Source organism: Thermobia domestica, chromosome 10 (assembly GCF_964235325.1).
Source record: "Thermobia domestica chromosome 10, izTheDome1.hap1.1, whole genome shotgun sequence".
Classification (NCBI taxonomy): domain Eukaryota; kingdom Metazoa; phylum Arthropoda; class Insecta; order Zygentoma; family Lepismatidae; genus Thermobia; species Thermobia domestica.
In genome coordinates this window covers 95,114,581-95,132,946 of record NC_137463.1, presented here as the reverse complement: position 1 = coordinate 95,132,946, position 18,366 = coordinate 95,114,581, and the positions used below count along the sequence as shown (strand labels likewise).

The 18,366-nt window shown below is 32.8% G+C and overlaps 1 protein-coding gene across 4 annotated transcripts in view; it reads left to right on the top strand.

Moving 5' to 3' along the window:
• LOC145662577 (putative fatty acyl-CoA reductase CG5065) overlaps nt 1–18,366 on the top strand; it is a 216,849-nt gene that overhangs the window by 180,042 nt on the left and 18,441 nt on the right. For all 4 annotated transcript variants that reach the window (XM_081728276.1, XM_081728273.1, XM_081728272.1 and 1 more), the window contains 2 exons: nt 9,059–9,307; nt 15,340–15,485. In XM_081728276.1, the coding sequence (XP_081584402.1) occupies nt 9,059–9,307; nt 15,340–15,485 (395 nt within the window). The remainder of the gene's footprint in view (nt 1–9,058; nt 9,308–15,339; nt 15,486–18,366) is intronic.

Here is an 18,366-nt window from a genome sequence, read left to right as displayed (position 1 = left end):
TTTCGTTAGTGTCTCTAAAATTACAATATGGTTAAGAGACCCTCTGGCAGAATCCACGGCCATTGCCAATACGCTATTGTCGGCCAATCAAGGTACTGTTCATGAAAGAAACAGCAGAATTAACACGTTCAGAAGTTACAAAGATACAGCAGCAAATACAAGCTCTTTCACCAACAACTATCACTTATAACGATCAGCAAATAGTAGTGAAACACAGATTAATGCTATCAATGGTAGATGAGAAGGTCTGTAGTGATATCACAAAACAATCATATGGACGCTGTTACATCTGTGGTGCATCTTCAAAGCAAATGAATGATCTAGACAAAACTACAGCACTACTACCTGACACAACAACATTTGAATTCGGGTTGTCAAGTCTGCATTCCTGGATAAGTTGCTTTGAGTGAGAGCAATGTGCAACAGATTGCATATAGACTGGACATCAAAACCTGGTGAGTGAGGGATCAACCAAATGTTGATCAACAAAAGAAATTACTTCAGAAGCGATTTCGTGAGGAAATGGGTCTCCTGGTGGATGTGGCGAAACCAGGTTACGGAAGAAGCAATGAGGTAATACTGCCCGTAAGTTTTTCTTGAATCCATCGTTATCAGCGTCCACTACTGTAACCAATGAAGAGTTGATTAAACAATTTGCAGTTCTCTTACGTACCATTGCTAGTGGTTATGCAATTAACTGTGACGCATTTGGTATGTATTCTCTGCAAACTTCACGATTATATGTGGACCTGTATAACTGGTATTACGTGCCGGCATCTGGGCATATATTATTGATACATGGTAAGGACATCGTCGAATCTGCGCTGGTTCCTATTGGACAGCTTTCCGAAGATTGTCGAAGGTTCCGTGAACATCATGCCAGGAAAAGTTCTCATCACAACAACATAGAAGATTTAATGCAATTGTTAATCACGTCGGATCCCTGCATAACAAACCTTAGCAAATTCACACTCAAACATAGTGAACACCTTCCCGAAGAAATACGTCTATTGTTACAAGCTCCTCCCACGTGTCAAGCATACATTTCAGCTAATCATACTACTGAACACAATAATAGTTCTTCCAGTGAGGATATGTGACTGCTTACCGCTTCTTGACGCTCTGTGCATGGTTTTGTACGTGCTCTGCCTTGTTTTCTTTGGTTATGAATTTTGTCCAGCTAGATGTGGCAATTGAACCACTGTCGTCAGAAGTGATATCAATTCAGATTTGTTCTTAGTGATAGAAATTCCTGTCGAGATAAACGAAAAACGTGGATGTTAACCTTAACGATTACGCGTATTCATGGCTTATTTGTTCATGTCCAGTGTTTTGTATCCTTTATGCTAAGTCCACCATCATAACCATTAAACATAATACATTATTTAATATAGTGTTTTGTGATAAACCTCACATATCGTTCACATAATTGGCAGTAAAAATTATGGAAAACCAACAACTAGAGTTTTGGGACTGTTTTAGTAAAATATCAACACATACAACATATTCTAACAGGCTTAGTCTTTTTTTAAAAAAAAAAATCTGTAAGTTTGATCGATTTTTGACGTAATTGCACTAGACTGGGGCTATTTATTCAACAAGGCGGAAAACTCACAACTGATTTTTCTTTTGCTGGATAACACCAGTAAAACATATTTCAATAGATTTCATCTTTTTAAAACGTTTATCTCAAACACTAATTTCAAAGGACACATAGACCTACAGAAAGTTGGTGCGAAAGTCTACTTTCAGGGTTCTTGCGTACCCCCGCCGACGCCACTGTTTACGAACTATTTATTAAACTAGCCGAAATTCCAAATCCGTTAATATTTACCATAAATTGCAATGAAAAGCCAATCTCAAATCACTAAACACCTTTTTTTTTATGTTAAAGGATTCATTCATATGTTTCTACAGAAATTGTGCGCAGTCCGATGACGTTTGAAGCTTCATTGTGCATCTCTGACATTGTATATAGTGATAATATATACATCGTTTTAAAGCTTATGAAATTTCCAACAACTTTTATTCGAGCATGTTTTTCATATTTCTACTCTGTTAAGTTGTATGAGGCAATGAAAGGAATATGTCCGCTAATACAGATCCCAATTTTTTACTTTATCCTAAAGTATGCAACAATGGTTACTCGGAGAAAAGTGATAATAACTTGATACATTGCCTATAATATTAGAATTATAATAAAGAAAGAATTATCGTTCTACGTTAACTAGTTTAGAAGTTATATGGCATAAACTAAGTGCATGTGAGAAATCCAAGATGTCAGACTATTTATTCAAAATGGCGGAAAACCCGCAATTGGATTTTTTGGAGATTAATGAGGAAGAAATCACGAACAAATTCCAGAAGGTCCCATCTTATTATTCTAAATGTCTACCTCAAACCTTATTTTGACTGCACTATAAATGATACAACATAGCCCGTAAACTGTTGTGAACCCAGCTGACGATGCTCCTGTTGAGGGTGGAACTGGAATTCCAATGTTGAAGCTTTTGTAGTAAGCTAGCCACTCAATTTAAAACAGTAAAATCGACATGGCTATGGTAAGTAATAATAATGTGAATATAAAAGGAAAGATAGACGGGGATAATAATAATAATAATAATAATAATAATAATAATAATAATAATAATAATAATAATAATAATAATGTAAAGGAAAGATGACCAGAAATTCAGCACTTTTGATTTTTCTACAATGAGAAAAATGGAAAACTATTGATTTAGAACGTCGAACTATTGTTTTATTTCAACTATAAACACCTAACTAGTATTAAACACTTGACCAGAATTAATTAATTCTCCTCTCGTGTTTCAACTATGACCAAATGAATTTTAGAATGGGTAAATTGTCAAATTAAGTATATCTAATGTCTTATAGAACAATTAGGGCTACCAATTTTTATTTTTGACAATTGCAAAATTTAAGATTGGGTCACTGCACCCCTGCCAAAATCTGAGATGAGTGTACTATGGTATCCTACCATATGAAAGTAAAATGAACTCATGCACCCATTCATAGAACCATATGTCATGATAAAACATCTTAGAGGATAAATAAAGACAAAGCCCTTTAAATTATAATTTCTCGCAATTTTTACCCATACGGATATAAGGGTATAAGATGGATATCTCAAATTTACAAAGGTATGTACCTTATTCCCAGAGAACAATAACCAAATTTTATTTTTTTAAATTTCAAAATTTATAGGTGGGCCAATGTGATCCTTGCTAAATTTAAGAAGACTGCATGATGGTACTCATATTGTATGAAAGAAAATCAACTACAACATTGACTAATTTGTATTTTTTGATAATTTCCAAATTTAGGGTTTGTCAACGTACGTATTTTCTGCCAAAATTTAAGAAGGAATAGTTAAGTACTCATTTGTTACGGAAGAGATGAGCCCTCAACATTTACCAGTATATTTTTTTTGACAATTCCCGAATTTAGGATTGGCCAATATACGTATTCCTGTCAAATTTGAAGGGGTGCATCAGAGTACCTATGTTATATGGAAAGAAATGCGTCCCAACTCTTACCATTTTTTATTTGCTGACAATTCCCAAATTTAATGTGGCCGATGAAATTTAAGGATATTGTTTACGTAGTATGAGAGAAAATCTGACATTAATAATTATTGTACCACTCTCAAATTACAACTATGGTTTAAATGAATTCGGAATGGTAAGCACCAATAAATTAGAAACATCAACTAATTGTTGGGACCGTAAACCGTAATTTAAGCCTATTATTTCGTACAAGAACAAACCTGCCAAATTTAGTTAATTTATCCTTCTGAAATTTCAACAAATGGAATCGTTAACATCAAATAAATCTCGAGTTTATAGACTAATTTAAGTCTAGTATTTAGTATGAGAGCAAACCTACCGAAAACAGTTATGCCCCTCTCAAATTTCAATTGAGGGACAAACACCTATTCTCTCACCGAATTCAAGGATTTATGCATCGAAAATACACGTAATAGTCACTTAAAAATTACTTCCTAGATTTCAACAATCTAACGTACAAAAAGCCCAGAGAGGCTCCAAAAAGCTCCTACCAGGAATCGAACCCAAGACAATGTGCACCAAAGGCACGCTAGCAACTAGATGAGCAAGAATGGTTAATTTTAAAAGTTATATTTAATTAATCCTCTAAGCTGTACTTTTTAATGCACACAAAGTAATATTTACGTGATCAAAACAATATATTAGTATTGTATCATTGATAGAATGTATTTTCAAGTTTCAAAAAAACACTTACATTTGAAAGATTAACTCGAACTAAACACACAGAAACAAAACAGTATGCAAATATTTTAGGAAATCAGAACTCTTAAAACTCGAAACAAACACACATTATTCAACATGCATTTTTGAAAGTAAAAATTTATTGCGAAAATTTCGGATTATATTTAATATCGTCAAATGACGTCATAACATTGAAACATCTGTGATTGGATCAAAATTTTGTCATAGTTCTAAAAATAGTATCATGACTTTATCCTCTTTAATTTTCCATGACATCATAACATTCAAACATCTGTGACTGGCTAAAGTTTTTCGTCATAGTTCGAAAAATGATATCATGACATTATCCTGTTCAATTATAGGCTACAAGTTTTGGTAGCAAAAAATATACAGATCATCAATTAAGTACACGCGGGTATCACAGGGGTGAGGTTGAGGTTATAAGAGGTGACGTCATAAATACCATGAAATTATAAATAATTCCAATTATATGTAATAAGTACATTCCATTGTCATGATTTGTCTAAAAGTATGCCTGTATTTCGTAATATAAGTTTTGTATAGTTTTGATTTAGTTATAAATTGTGAAAGTAATGACATATTTTCTTTCTCATAATCAATTCGCCTACCGTGACGTCATAAACAGATAAATTGTTTTTGCTTTCGATTACGATTAATAATAATGTGTGTCTCAAAATAGCCTCATCGATCAAGAATCCTTAACTCCTTACAGCATGCCGTGCCATATATGGCACATCCCCTTCTTTTTTCACTTTAACTTTTGTGTAATTTATCAAAGGCGCCAAATGACTGTTTCGTCTGCTGTGTGAGATATTGACGTGTATAAATAAGAGATTTTGGTGTCATCTGGCATGTTCTTTGTGAGTTGTATTAGACGGGGGAAAGTTGACATGTGGTTTTTACGAAGCAGTGGATTTTTATCAGTGAAAATAATATTTTTTGGCAAAATAATATTTTTTGTAAGCACTTTTCCAAACAAAAAAATATTACATTCAAGATAAGTACTTTGACGTGTATTTCCAACAATACGATCGTCATTTTGTATGTTTGTATTGGAGGAATGTGGAAAAAAACGTATGTGCCGTATGTGTCACTCCATGCGTTTACAGGTACTTTTATGTTCTTGAAGTGCGGAAGTGACAACTACGATAGTCGTTTTGCAATTCTGTTACAGCAATTGATCCAGGGCTTTTTTTTATGACGGACGTTCATCAGTAGCTGTTAGACCACTTCCAAATGGTGCAGACAGTGAAGTATCAGATTTACCCGAAGATGAATCAGCACTAGATCCAAGAAATACCAACATTTTGTTATCGGACTTGGATGAAGATTCTGTTGCTCCTTCCCCTGAGAGGATCGTCAGGGTCAGACCCAATTCTGATGATGCAATGAATTCAGATGTTGATGATGTTCCTCTCTTTCTCATAAATAATTCTCAGGATAGGAGGTCTACGTTATCGAGCGATTTGAAGAACATCAAGCGGAGACCTAGAAACATGGAAAAGTCCCAAGAAGATGTAAAATTTCAAGGACCTCAGGACTTACGTGAAGAAATAAAACAGCTATAAACGCCTATTGAATATTTCAAGTACTTTTTCATTGATGAGATTCTTCATTATACGCAGTTGAACGGTCAAAGCTGTGTTCAACTCAAGTTCGGCCAACAACTGACTACAAATAAACTTGAACAGCTTATTGTGTGGTTTTCTATGTGTCAATTGTTCAACTTGCAGCTACTAGACATTACTGGCTAGACATTACTGGAACGGAAGGCTTGGTCATGATGCGGTAAATCAGGTGATGAGTTGTGATCGGTTTGAAGAGATCAAACAATTTATTCACTTCAATGCCAATTCAACTTTTATTATTGCAGGAGAACTTGCTCATGGGATACTTCATAAGATTATGTCTTTTCTTGAACAGATACGAGAACGTCTGAGAGAAGTTTCCAAAGAAGAATTCTTGGCAGTGGATGAGAAATCACCCCATAAAGTGTAGATCATCGATAAAACAATATAACGCAAAGAAACCTCATAAATAGGGTTATAAAGCATTTGTTCTGAGTGGAATTTCAGGTTTCAGTTATGATTACGGAATATTTACTGGGGCTCAAAGTAATGTTGCAGCTCCAGACTTGGGCGATAGTAGTAACATTAATGTTTGCTTGATTCAGTCTGTACCTCGAAATATAATCCACAAAATATTCTTAGAAATTGATTTACAAGTGTACCCTTAGAATTGTATCCCTGCGCGCTTCTAGGAAAGTTTACCTTACTGCAGAGTGTGCTATATAAGGCACGTACTTATTTCTCGTCGGAATTAAGTAAAAAATCTAAAATTCAAGTTTTAATTCGTTTTTCAAGTTCCCATATGAGGATTTTCAATACTGATTTTTTTCGCTAAAAGAAAAAATCATGCGGAAAGAGTTTAATTGCAAGAAATGTTAACTGATAGCTTTTAAAATATGTTCACTCATTTTGTGAAATAAAGTTTACCATATTTTTATAAATGACTCAAGTTGTAAATGAGCAATGTGTAATAGGAGACAGAGAATTGAAAAATTGCACTATGATGTAATACATTCTGATCTCTAATAAACAGTATAATGACATATATACATGTAACTTAAGAATATATATTAGTAATTGATTCGTTTTAAAATACGCATACGTGTTTTAAAATTGACGACTATTTGATTATAAACACTCTTTAACTTAGAAAAAAAATCTTCTTAATTCGTTTGACATTTTTTATTCATTAAAAAATTATATAAACCACCAAAACATTCAGAGATACTACTCTGGTCCTGGATCCAGATAACACCCTCCTTGAAGGCTAATGTATGTATCAGGGCGGGGAATGTACCTTGCCGAATTTATTTTGGCAATTACCAAAATCAGGGTGCGTATCGATGATCCTGGGCCAAGAACCTCCTACCAAAGTTGACCTTTTGATCTTCCAAAAATTACCAAAATTACGAATTCTTCCCAAATTTTGGCCCTGGTAGAGGTACACTGATCCTGAGACATGGTACATTTAAATTTTTGCTCACTTGGTCGTGGGAAGTGGGGCAGAAATTTGATTGTCTAAAACTTTAAAAAAGTTTTCGGAATCAATCACAAAAATATATTACTGTGCATTCTTCCATCCATACCTTTTATATGGAACAGAAGCTTAGTATGAAAACTGAAGTTCTCAACTTAAATGAATCGCTGATTTGAGAAATGTTATAAGTCAATAATGTCAATAATGCCATAAGTCAATGATTTATGAGTTTCTCAACTCAGAGACACTTGCTGCTGCTCGATATTGCACGAACTATTAGCATGACTTCTGACATATCACAACCCAACGGTGTAACTATCCTTCAAGAATCAAAGCTGCATGTAAACTCATTTTCGGCATATGGCTGACTTATGACGTTTCTCAAATCAGCGATTCAAGTGTAAGTTTCTAGTCCTTAAGAAAAAGGTAATAATAATAATAATAATAATAATAATAATAATAATAATAATAATAATAATAATAATAATAATAATAATAATAATAATAATAATAATAATAATAATAAAACATTTCTTTGTATGTACAGAATCACTTTTTAAGAACTGAGCAGAGTTCCCTCGTGGGTATATGGTTAGCATACATGTGTTTGGTGTAAGGGGCCAGAGTTCAGTTCCTAGTAGAAGCTCATGTGGTTCGGATCCACTTTAAGCTGTAGTTCCACATCTCATATAACCTCGCTGCTGAAAGGGATGCAAAATAATAATCAACCAACCAAAAACTGAACATATTAACATTAAATCAATTTTATTTTTATAGGATAAACTGCCTAATGTACAGAATGCTCAAGAAAGATGCAATTATATTTTCACCTCAATTTGTTTAAATAAAACACTCAGGACTTTAGAACAAGTGCAATGACAAATGAAAAACCTAAAAATAAGACCACTGATTAAATTAAACCTAAAGTATTAGGTAACAATTTATTAAAACCTAGAATGCTCTACCACCAAGCGCTAGAGAACTATATACTTTTAATAAATTAAAAAAAGAACTGGACATTGAGACACTATCGTGTTAGTATATCGTTAATACTGTTATCTAGGACTTCTTAGTAGGTTTTATAACCCCAGTAATTTTCTGTTAACAATATGGATATACGTATATTTAGCCTTTGACTGCTATCTAATAACTGTGAAACTTTCTGAAAAAGAGAATCATAAGCAACAGAAACTCGACTTCTACCTGAATCATCGTATAAATATTGTTAGTTAACTGTTTTTCAATCATATAGATAATAAATTCTATTCTATTCTATTAGCTTATCTTCTTTATAATCTGCGTTAGTATTATACACATATAGTAGTGGTTAGTATATACACCAATATGCCTCAATTTTAAGTATTATGCACCACAGTTTTACAGAATGTCCAAGTTTCAGTTCAAAGAGAAAATGTCTTAAAGTTCTCAACTTTTCTTCATAAAACTTAGACTTGATATTATTTTATGTGAAATACTGTGAAAATGTATTGATTCACATATGACTTTATCGGTTAGACATATTACTTTTGTGTATTTTTACTAATACAAGTATTATGTAATGGCTCTTATTTTAGAAGTACACCTCTAAGACTAGTCCGGAACTCTTATTTCTCGATCAGCATATGAGGGAGAGAAATTAGTTTTTTTATCATTTGGTTTCTATAAATTGTCTTATTATTAACACTCTTGTATTGAATGATTTGTTTTGTTTCCAATTTCAGTTATTCGATCGCCTACGAAAGGAGCGACCGAAAGCTTTCGAGAAGTTAGTTCTTGTGGAAGGAGATGTGTCAAAAGATAGATTGGGACTTAATGATGAGATTTGGGAATCTTTAGCTGAAAATGTGGATGTAATATTTCACAGTGCAGCCACAGTAAAATTCACAAGTCCATTGAAACAGGCAATACTCATCAACACCAAAGGAACAAAAGAAACTTTGGATTTAGCTCTAGCAATGAAGAAACTTAAGGTATTGTTGTTCTTTCTCTTTCTTGTACTAATACGTGGTCATTCATAAAAATCTCATAATTTGATAACTTGTAGAAGGATGTCAGAAGAATACTGCAAATGTGAACAATATTATCTTCCTTTTTACTATAATTGTTATCAAAGGTCTGAGCAAAGTTCTGGCAAAGTACTACAGTATCTAAAAGTGCTACACATCTCTTATCTATATGATATAAACTTAGAAATTAAATTTCTGTTAACAAGAAACTATAAATATATATGTATGTGACTATATCTATTATTTATCTATATATTTTCAAATGTTTTAGCATTTTTTGTCGCCACGTCATTTGCAATCATGGAGAAAATTCCGGTTTAAATGCGTCATATGCGACCATTGATGAGGTTATCATTTTAACAGCAAAAATATTTTAAGATAGTTGCTCTATTTGTAGCCGTATGAAACTGTTGTTCTATTCGATTTGATTCGACTCGTTATGAACCCATCTGAATTTTGTTGCTAGATAGATATACAATATATACCACACTCTGGCTTCGGTAATCTAGGCTTATTCTCAACAAGCATGAAAATACCCTGTGCTAATATTTATTTAAACCCTAACTAAAAGTACCATAGAAATTTAACTCAAATAATTCAATTCATCAATGCTTTATTCAGGGACATATGTTACCCACAAATTACCAAAGCAGCAGTAGTCTAGTTTTTCCTTTTTACTAATTATATTTGATAAATCTTATAATATTTAAAACTTTAAAAAATACGTTGGTAGCAGTACTTTAACAAAACCTTCTGTTTCGTTCTCTTAAGAGTTCAATACCGGAAAATTTTTCTTCATATACTTCCTGAAAAAGATTTTAAGATGTTTCACAGTATTTTGCGTTTCTGTTATATTTCTTCTCCAGTAAACAATATTTAATGAACAATTTTGTAGAACACTGAGCAAAACATCAATACACAAAATATACTGTGAAAAGTTGCAAAGTTTTCTAAATTTGATAAATGTCCTTAAATAAGAGAAAGAGTATCATGTTCCACTTCTGACTTATATTTTAACATGGTGAAAAGCACTATGCAAAGCTCACCTTCTTTTTCATAAACAGTATTGAAAAATCTTGGCTAGTAATTCCAGCTTGTTGGGCAAACATGTGGTAGTTGTCGACCTAGAAATTCATTTAAAAATTTTGCTAGCTTTGTTGATTTGAAAAAATGCTGCAAGATCACTAAGAGTAGTAAAAAAGATACGGCATTCAGGAATACTTGAAGCTCTTTGATACAATGTTAAATTTAAACAGTATGCATAGCAATGAACAAAGAGAGCTTGTCAAAAATACGCATTAATATTAACTTGTACTCGTACACCGTGTAATAAAGAGGTCATCACTGCATTTCAATCGTAACTCTCTGCGACAAGTTTTTAACCACAATTTGAAAAGTCTTAAATATACCTTAAAATAAGATAAGAGAGCGATGTCGCCGGTTTGTCCTCAGTCACATCTCAGAAGTACAAAAATCTATTAATTTTCTTTCAGTCATATATCAGTAAAATAGATAAAATTGCGATTGTTTGAAATGTTTGTTATCTCATAAACTAATATAGAAAAAAATCCTAATGTTAATTGGTGATTAATTTCGTTTAAAAAAAAATACATTGTCAACAGATTCAATTAAATAATTTTGAAAACCACTTGATACCTTTTGGATACTGTTGAAGTCTCCAAACGATTTTTTCAAACAGGGTCATACTGGGCAGTGTAGTCCAAAAGCTCTACACAATTACGTCAGTTATTGGACATTTTGACTCATCTTCCCCTCTAAACTGAAGTTCCGGTTTCGCAAGTAAACAAAAGGCATTTATAAGTATTTTCAAAATGCCTTTATTCCGCTTTAGTTTTTCATTATGTAGAATAATGCTTTGTCGTGCTTGGCCACTTAACTCACATTCAATAGGAACAGTGCTAAAAGTCCCGAGTGCAAGAAAAGCACGAATATGTGCAATAGCGACATGATGATCCTATTGCATTAGTTACATTATTTAACTTGCTGTATCCTGTAGTTGCCTCAGCGGAGTTTCTGTCACAGCTAAACAGCAAATAATTCCAACAAATCAACCTGTTATATTTAATACTTCCAGTAAGCCAATCACATCTTTTCTAATTGATATTCTGAAAATGGCGAGAAATATTCTTTTGTTTTTGAATTAAATTTAGCAGTTCTGGCACTGATTTTTCCTTAGAAATATTTTTTTCTTTCTTTGAAATGTTTTTCGGGAAAACGGTATTTGTAACAAATCACATACAGAACATTAGAGAAAGAGGCAAAATACGAAATTTTATATTTTAAACTCATAGGACAATGGGAACAAAAATATTAATGTTTTATATTAAGTTGAATTGCAATAACGTATTTAAAATTTTCAGTTTTATAATATTTTTATTAAAAAATCACATTTAGTAAAAAGCTTCATATGTCTTCATTTACCGTACGTATAGCATGCGTCGAATCCAGTGGCCTTGCATCAATTTCAAGGATAAGCACACTTTCTCTTCCTATTTGTTTGCTCGGTCTCTTCAACACTGAGCCTATATGAGATATGGACTTACAATTTGAGGTAGAATCTGAACCACCGTAATGCATTTAAAGCTCTCCCGCCGAAAATCGAACCGTGATCTTGTGCACCAAAGACTCGCGCTCTAACCCCTAGACCAGATAGCAGGTTCCTCTCCCCCACGTAGAAGATATTCCTTACTTAAAGTATAAGATCAATAGCGATGGACCATTCAACTCCCAATTATATCTACTTGTGGACAAAATTCCCTTATCGACAGAGAAGGCTACCAGCATATCCAGTGTTGACGTCGGAGCGTTTTAAGGCAGGCTTACCACCCATCCCCTTTTTGTGCCAGAATATGTCCTGAGATTGCAAAGTATCGAACTCCACGGTATGGCCAGAACCTGTCAGATTCCAAGTAATGATCTAGGAATCTCTTTGAAACCAGGGAGAGCCACAATCCCAACCCTGTGTATCTGAAACTAGAATTGATCAGTGAGATGTCTTCACTTCGGCTTACCTTACTTTATAAGACAGATAGACAATACCAGTGTAGGGTTTACTTATACCCCAATATACATTTAACTTTAAAACAAAGAAAAAAAAAAGAGAGTACTCCATTGTGTCCCATGAGGGACGGACCTTTGTAAAATAACACAAAATTAGGGAAACTGAAATGGTGATAATTGATTATCACCAAAATTGATATTTCCATACTTACATGCCTTTCTTTTATCTTTGTTGTATATTACTGGAATTAAATGAAACCCCGAAACTTTTAGTTTTTCGTCCCACGCTTATGGTTAAAGGCGATGAATGATTAATAAAACTGAATGATTGTAAAAGATTAGTGGAATGAGCAAATTATGGAACGACATGGCTTAGGATCGAAGCAGGCACTCCTCCCATTAGCGGTCAGCGCTCTACTGTTTTTTAAAAATCACTCCAACTGGAACATTTGTCTCTATGGTCTTCTAAATCAATTTTCTACTTAATCCACATGGCACTGATACAAACACAGGAGCTTATGGAACAGTTAAATATATGCCCATACTTTTCAAAGGGACTCAGTTCTATAGACTACACCAATCTTGTATCACTAATCCACAGTGCTCTTTTGTATGTTAGCGTATCTTTTGGTATTCTCTTATTTTTTCTTCTTACTTTGCCTCTCTTTAATCATCACACATATTGAAAATTTTCTGCACACTACACTATATCACACACACACACACACACATTTATTTATTTATGCTTTCAAAAGAGTAAACAATTCCACATACACACACATATATACATACAGCATGGTGAGCGAGAGAGTAAAAAAAAAGGATTGCCAAAGCACACTTCACAAATTAGGGATTCACTTCACCTAAAACAACATATATATAATAAAATATAATTAGTAGGTTCAGGAAAAACAAAACAAAACAAAAATAATATAGAAAGAAGAGATTAAAGAGTAATTCTTTATTCGTAAATATAAATTAGCTTTAATTCTGGATTCTGGCAACATTGATAAAGTCTGGCTACCTACCTCTGATGTGTATTTTGGTTCAGGTAACAGCGACGTAACATGCACACTACGCTTCTTTCAAACTTAGTTCTTTTTTTCTTTCTTCCATTATGCTCTACTCGTTCTTTTCAGTTCCTATTTTTTACGTTACGTTCATTTGGTGGTATGTGTTCCTTTTCCCATACCATATTTCTCTTAACTATTTTTATTCTTGTTATCTTACCACTGAAAACGGAACTAGCTTGTTGTTCCGAAACGTCTGGAGAATAGTCAGTTTTCCCACGGGAGAACATATTGGTAAGTAACCATTTTTGTGTTAAACTTTCCTAATCTTCTTATTCTTATATACGAGAATAAAAGTGCCTTAGGAAAGTTTTATTACCTTAGTTTGAAGCGATGAAAGTTTTGCTTTTACTGATGTGGCTTCCCTCAAGAGCCGCCACTGGATACGTGAAAGGACAATAGTAATTTCAATGCTCTGAATGTGGTTGGAATCCGCAATATGGAAATGTAGTGATCGCTGGCCTTAGACCGCTTTACCATGCTGGTCGGCTCAAACAAATGTAATGTTACTTAATAGATGATTCCTGCACTTTTTCAGTCCAATTACTCCACATGAATGTGCGCATAATATATTATTGTGTGTTTAATTAGAATTATACAATACTTTTTTTTCATCTGTAGATGTAATATTACAGATTTAAAGAATTTCTTATTTTTAATATTATCAATGATTTGAAAGAAAATGCGTTGAGTAATATGTTATATGCTCCTTTCTCTTGCTTGTAGAGGCGGGAATATCGCAATAAATAAATAAATAAATAAATAATTAGAATGACGAAGAATTCATAGAGGAATGATTGTTTGGTTTCTTTTTCATTTGTAGCTATTTACAAGAAGTTCAAAAGTGACGAGTAAAATGAATAGAAGTCATACACAGAAATAGAAAACTACATTCGTGTTCCTAAGGAGATAAAGGTAGAATAATGTAATGTTCCACAATTATGCATTTCTCCGTCATACGTGACTAAAGAAGATTACACCTCGAAAAAATAAGATTATAATAACCTCAGTATCAATTCGTACTATCTCAATTTGAGATGACTTATTGTTTTATGCAGCTCAGCCTTAGTTCCACTTTTTGATTTTAAAACTCTCACCTCTGAACTGAAAATTGTAAGTTAATTACATATAGAATTCGTATTATGTAAATTATATACAGAACAAACACAGTTTCATTGTCTTATGTCATATCGTGTAATTGTGGTTTCTATTTCTACTCATTTGAATTTGTCATCTGTCTGTTCTTACAAACACAAACTTGAGACGGTAAAATGTCAATTCTATTTCATTTCGCACTTGGTGTATTTTTATTCAATTTTATGCAGTAGCAGTATTATTATTATTGCGATCATTAATAGGTGGTAAGATAATATGTCAGTTAAGTCGTTAACTTCTAGAGCCACAATGGAAAATATCCCGTTTACAAAAACTCAGTTTTACTGGAGACCTTTGAAAGCAGTTAATAACTTAATTATAGTTTCTTCTAATTTTTAGCATTTCATTTCTCCGTTTTTATGAAAGTGGAAATGGTTCACTCTATCTGTCAGTCCATAAGCCCATCATTTATTCCTAAATATTTCATCTTGTGTGTCATTGGACAATCCATTAAAGAGATTATTTCGAATCAAAAGATTTTATTATTATGGACAAAAATTACACATTCATTACTGATATTCAGTTGACTTCCCAAAGTTAGTTATAATTTGGCACCGCTGTGCTATCTTCAATTAATCTAATGAATTAATTGACGTGTTTTTATAAAACTTTCCTAGATTATATGTTGAAACTTGGCTGCTTCTCTCAGAAGTATTGTTTAATATTTATATAATCATTAGAATTATGCATTTAATCTAAATTAAGTCTATATAAAATAATAAAATGTACTACTGTTCAATCACCAAATAGGCATTTGTGTATGTGGGAACAGCCTTCTGTTATTTGGAGAATTCTCTCATCGAGGAGAAGGTTTATCCAATGCCTTTCGACTACGAAGATATTATTCATAGTGCAGAATGGATGTCAGATAGCATGATGGAAGCTCTTACGCCTCAGTGAGTACAATCCTCTTCTTTAACTTTTGTAGAATTTAGATACAGAACATTAGATATAAACTATGTTAAAAAATATATATTTCCTGTTCTTTGAAATATCACATCTAGTTTCGTCAGAAACGTTTTTATTTATATTAAATCCTTAGTTTACCATCTAGCGATAATGTCTTGTAGCTTAAAGGTGGCGAATGATAAATGAAGTGAATGATGATCAAAGAATTATTGAAATGAACAAAATAGGAAGAAACGAAAGAACGTCGAGAAAGCACGAAAGGGATATTGCCTATATAGAAGTTCGCATGGGTTGAAATCGAACTAACCACCTCTTTTTGGACGAAAACATATTTTCATGTATCACCCGCAGAATAAAGTTTTTTAAAAAAATATAAATTTAATTTGCCTCAAGACTTGAGTTTTGTGACATTTCGGATTCTCAACCATGCCTTTTTCTGACTACCTTCTCTCAGGAAAGTAGTGTTAGGGTACACGAACGTTACAAGAATTCAAAAGCGCAGGAATGATCTAATTTGAGGGAGAGGGTACAGTCATTTTTTATTGAAAGTTTAGCAGGAAATAAGAAGTATATTCACGATAGGTATGCGAAATTCAATGCTTATTACACGTCGCACTGTCCGTTAGATATACCCTTTAATAGATATTGAATATATATAAGACTGTACATATATATAAACGTATAAACTAGATCATTCAGTGGGAGACCCGGGTTCGATTCCCGGCGGGAGCTCATGTGGTTCGGATTCCACGTTAATCAGTAGGTCCACGTCTCATATAGCCTCGCTGCTGAACGGGACGTTAAACTCAAAATCAACTCAACTCATTAGATCATTCAGACACGTATACAATCATAATACACAGATAGTTCATTCTCTGCTTCGTCATCGTATTGCGAAGTTAAGACTTTACTCTTCTTTGCTCGTAATGTTTTCGTGTATCCCATTTTAACCCAACGTTTTAACGACCCGATTAGAAACGTTATTCGAGAATCTAGGGAAGTAAATATTTTAAAAATACTTAATATGATACCATTGGGACGTAGTATTATTGAGTAGCATAGTAATATGTAGTACAAAGTTCATTAGACGAACAATCATAAGTAATACATTAATGATATAGATTTGAAAGTATTCAAAGTTTTTTTCATCTTTGTATAAATAAGTCGTATCTGTTCCTCATAGTTGGAAATAAGTAATGCACAAAGAATAAATTAATATAATACACAGATCAAGGGAGTACCTCTCCATAATAATTTAGTGGGCACAATGTAATTATCTAGTACACTGGATCAAATCTATTACATGTAAAAACGTATGATAAATAGTGTAAGTCAACATGATTTGCTGACAGCTTATTTTAAAAAAAATTGAAATGAGGATGTTATGAGAATCTACTACACTATTCAACTCTACATCTGTTATAGAGAGGAGAACTTCAAGTTGCATGATGGGATATAAATCTTAAACTTTTTGTAAATATCTACCAATATTTAAATCCCTTGAAATATTCATGTTTCCCTGGCTATATATGTATGAACTCAAAACATTTGAAAGGAGAGATATACGTACAAATAGATGCAAATAACTACCAGGTAAATTAACATATTACTTGTGTAATAACGAAGATCTTCAGGAATCTTCACATTTGGAAATACACAAAAATAACACATTTCCTCGTAGCAGTAAACATTTATAACAAACATATGCCTCTATAAAAAAACAGAAATCAGGTTTCATTAAGGCAATTAAGTACTAATTTCTCGAGTGCAATTTCTATTCAGTAGAAGCAAATCTTTCAGTTGGTTACAAAAACTAAATTGTAGTTAATATTTCTTAAAAAAAAGTTAATCTTCAAAAGAAATATGCACTGTTTCTAAGTTAATATCCTCAAAAATTAAATTACAATAAAAAAATTGAATTTTTAATTATTAAGGTACATACCTAATACTGTATGCTATATTAACTGTATAAACTTGAATATGTGTCCTGATACGTCAAATTCTTTCTTTCTGTTTATAAACAATATGTCTAATCCCTGTAGACAAGCTTGATTAAGTGTAATTTACACAGAAAGTGAAAGGAAACCAGATATTGCACACGAAGAATAAATAATTTGACAAGAGCTTGAAATAAAACTTCTAGTTTAAGTCCCACAGTTACTCCTTTTAGTGAAAGTGAAAGGAAACGAGATATTGCACACGAAGAATAAATAATTTGACAAGAGCTTGAAATAAAACTTCTAGTTTAAGTCCCACAGTTACTCCTTTTAGACTAAAGGAGGCAGATGATAAATGAAAATGAATGACTGGAAATAATTGGTTGAATGAAAATATGGGAGGAAACGGGAGAGCCTCGAGAAAACTGATGGACATGATGTTGTTCACCACTACTCGTGTGGTCTGGGATATCAAACTAGGAACCTTTTCGGACGAGAATTTGTTATGCTCAATCTTGCAATGTCACACATATCCAGAAGAGATGAAAATGTCAGAGGAACAAACTTTATATTCAGAGTGTAACTACTCATATTATAGATAAATAAGAACATAAATGAGTCCATATTCAGTGACATCCATATGATTCCAAGAGAATTCAAATATTAGTGCTTCAAGTTTATAAGACAACATCCATATTTCAGTCTCAAGCTTTTTTTCTGTTCCCGTAGAGTAGAAAATCTTGTCTCGCGTAATTATATGATTTAATGTTTTTATGGTCTGGTATTGAATTATCCTATTTAAATAATTCCAACGTAAATACATTTCCCAATAAAAAGAAAACATAAGTTTATTGTGATACTTTTTCTATTTTTATTTTATTGTATTATTACTTTTGTATCTAGCATCTATTTTGTATTTCTGATTAGTCTA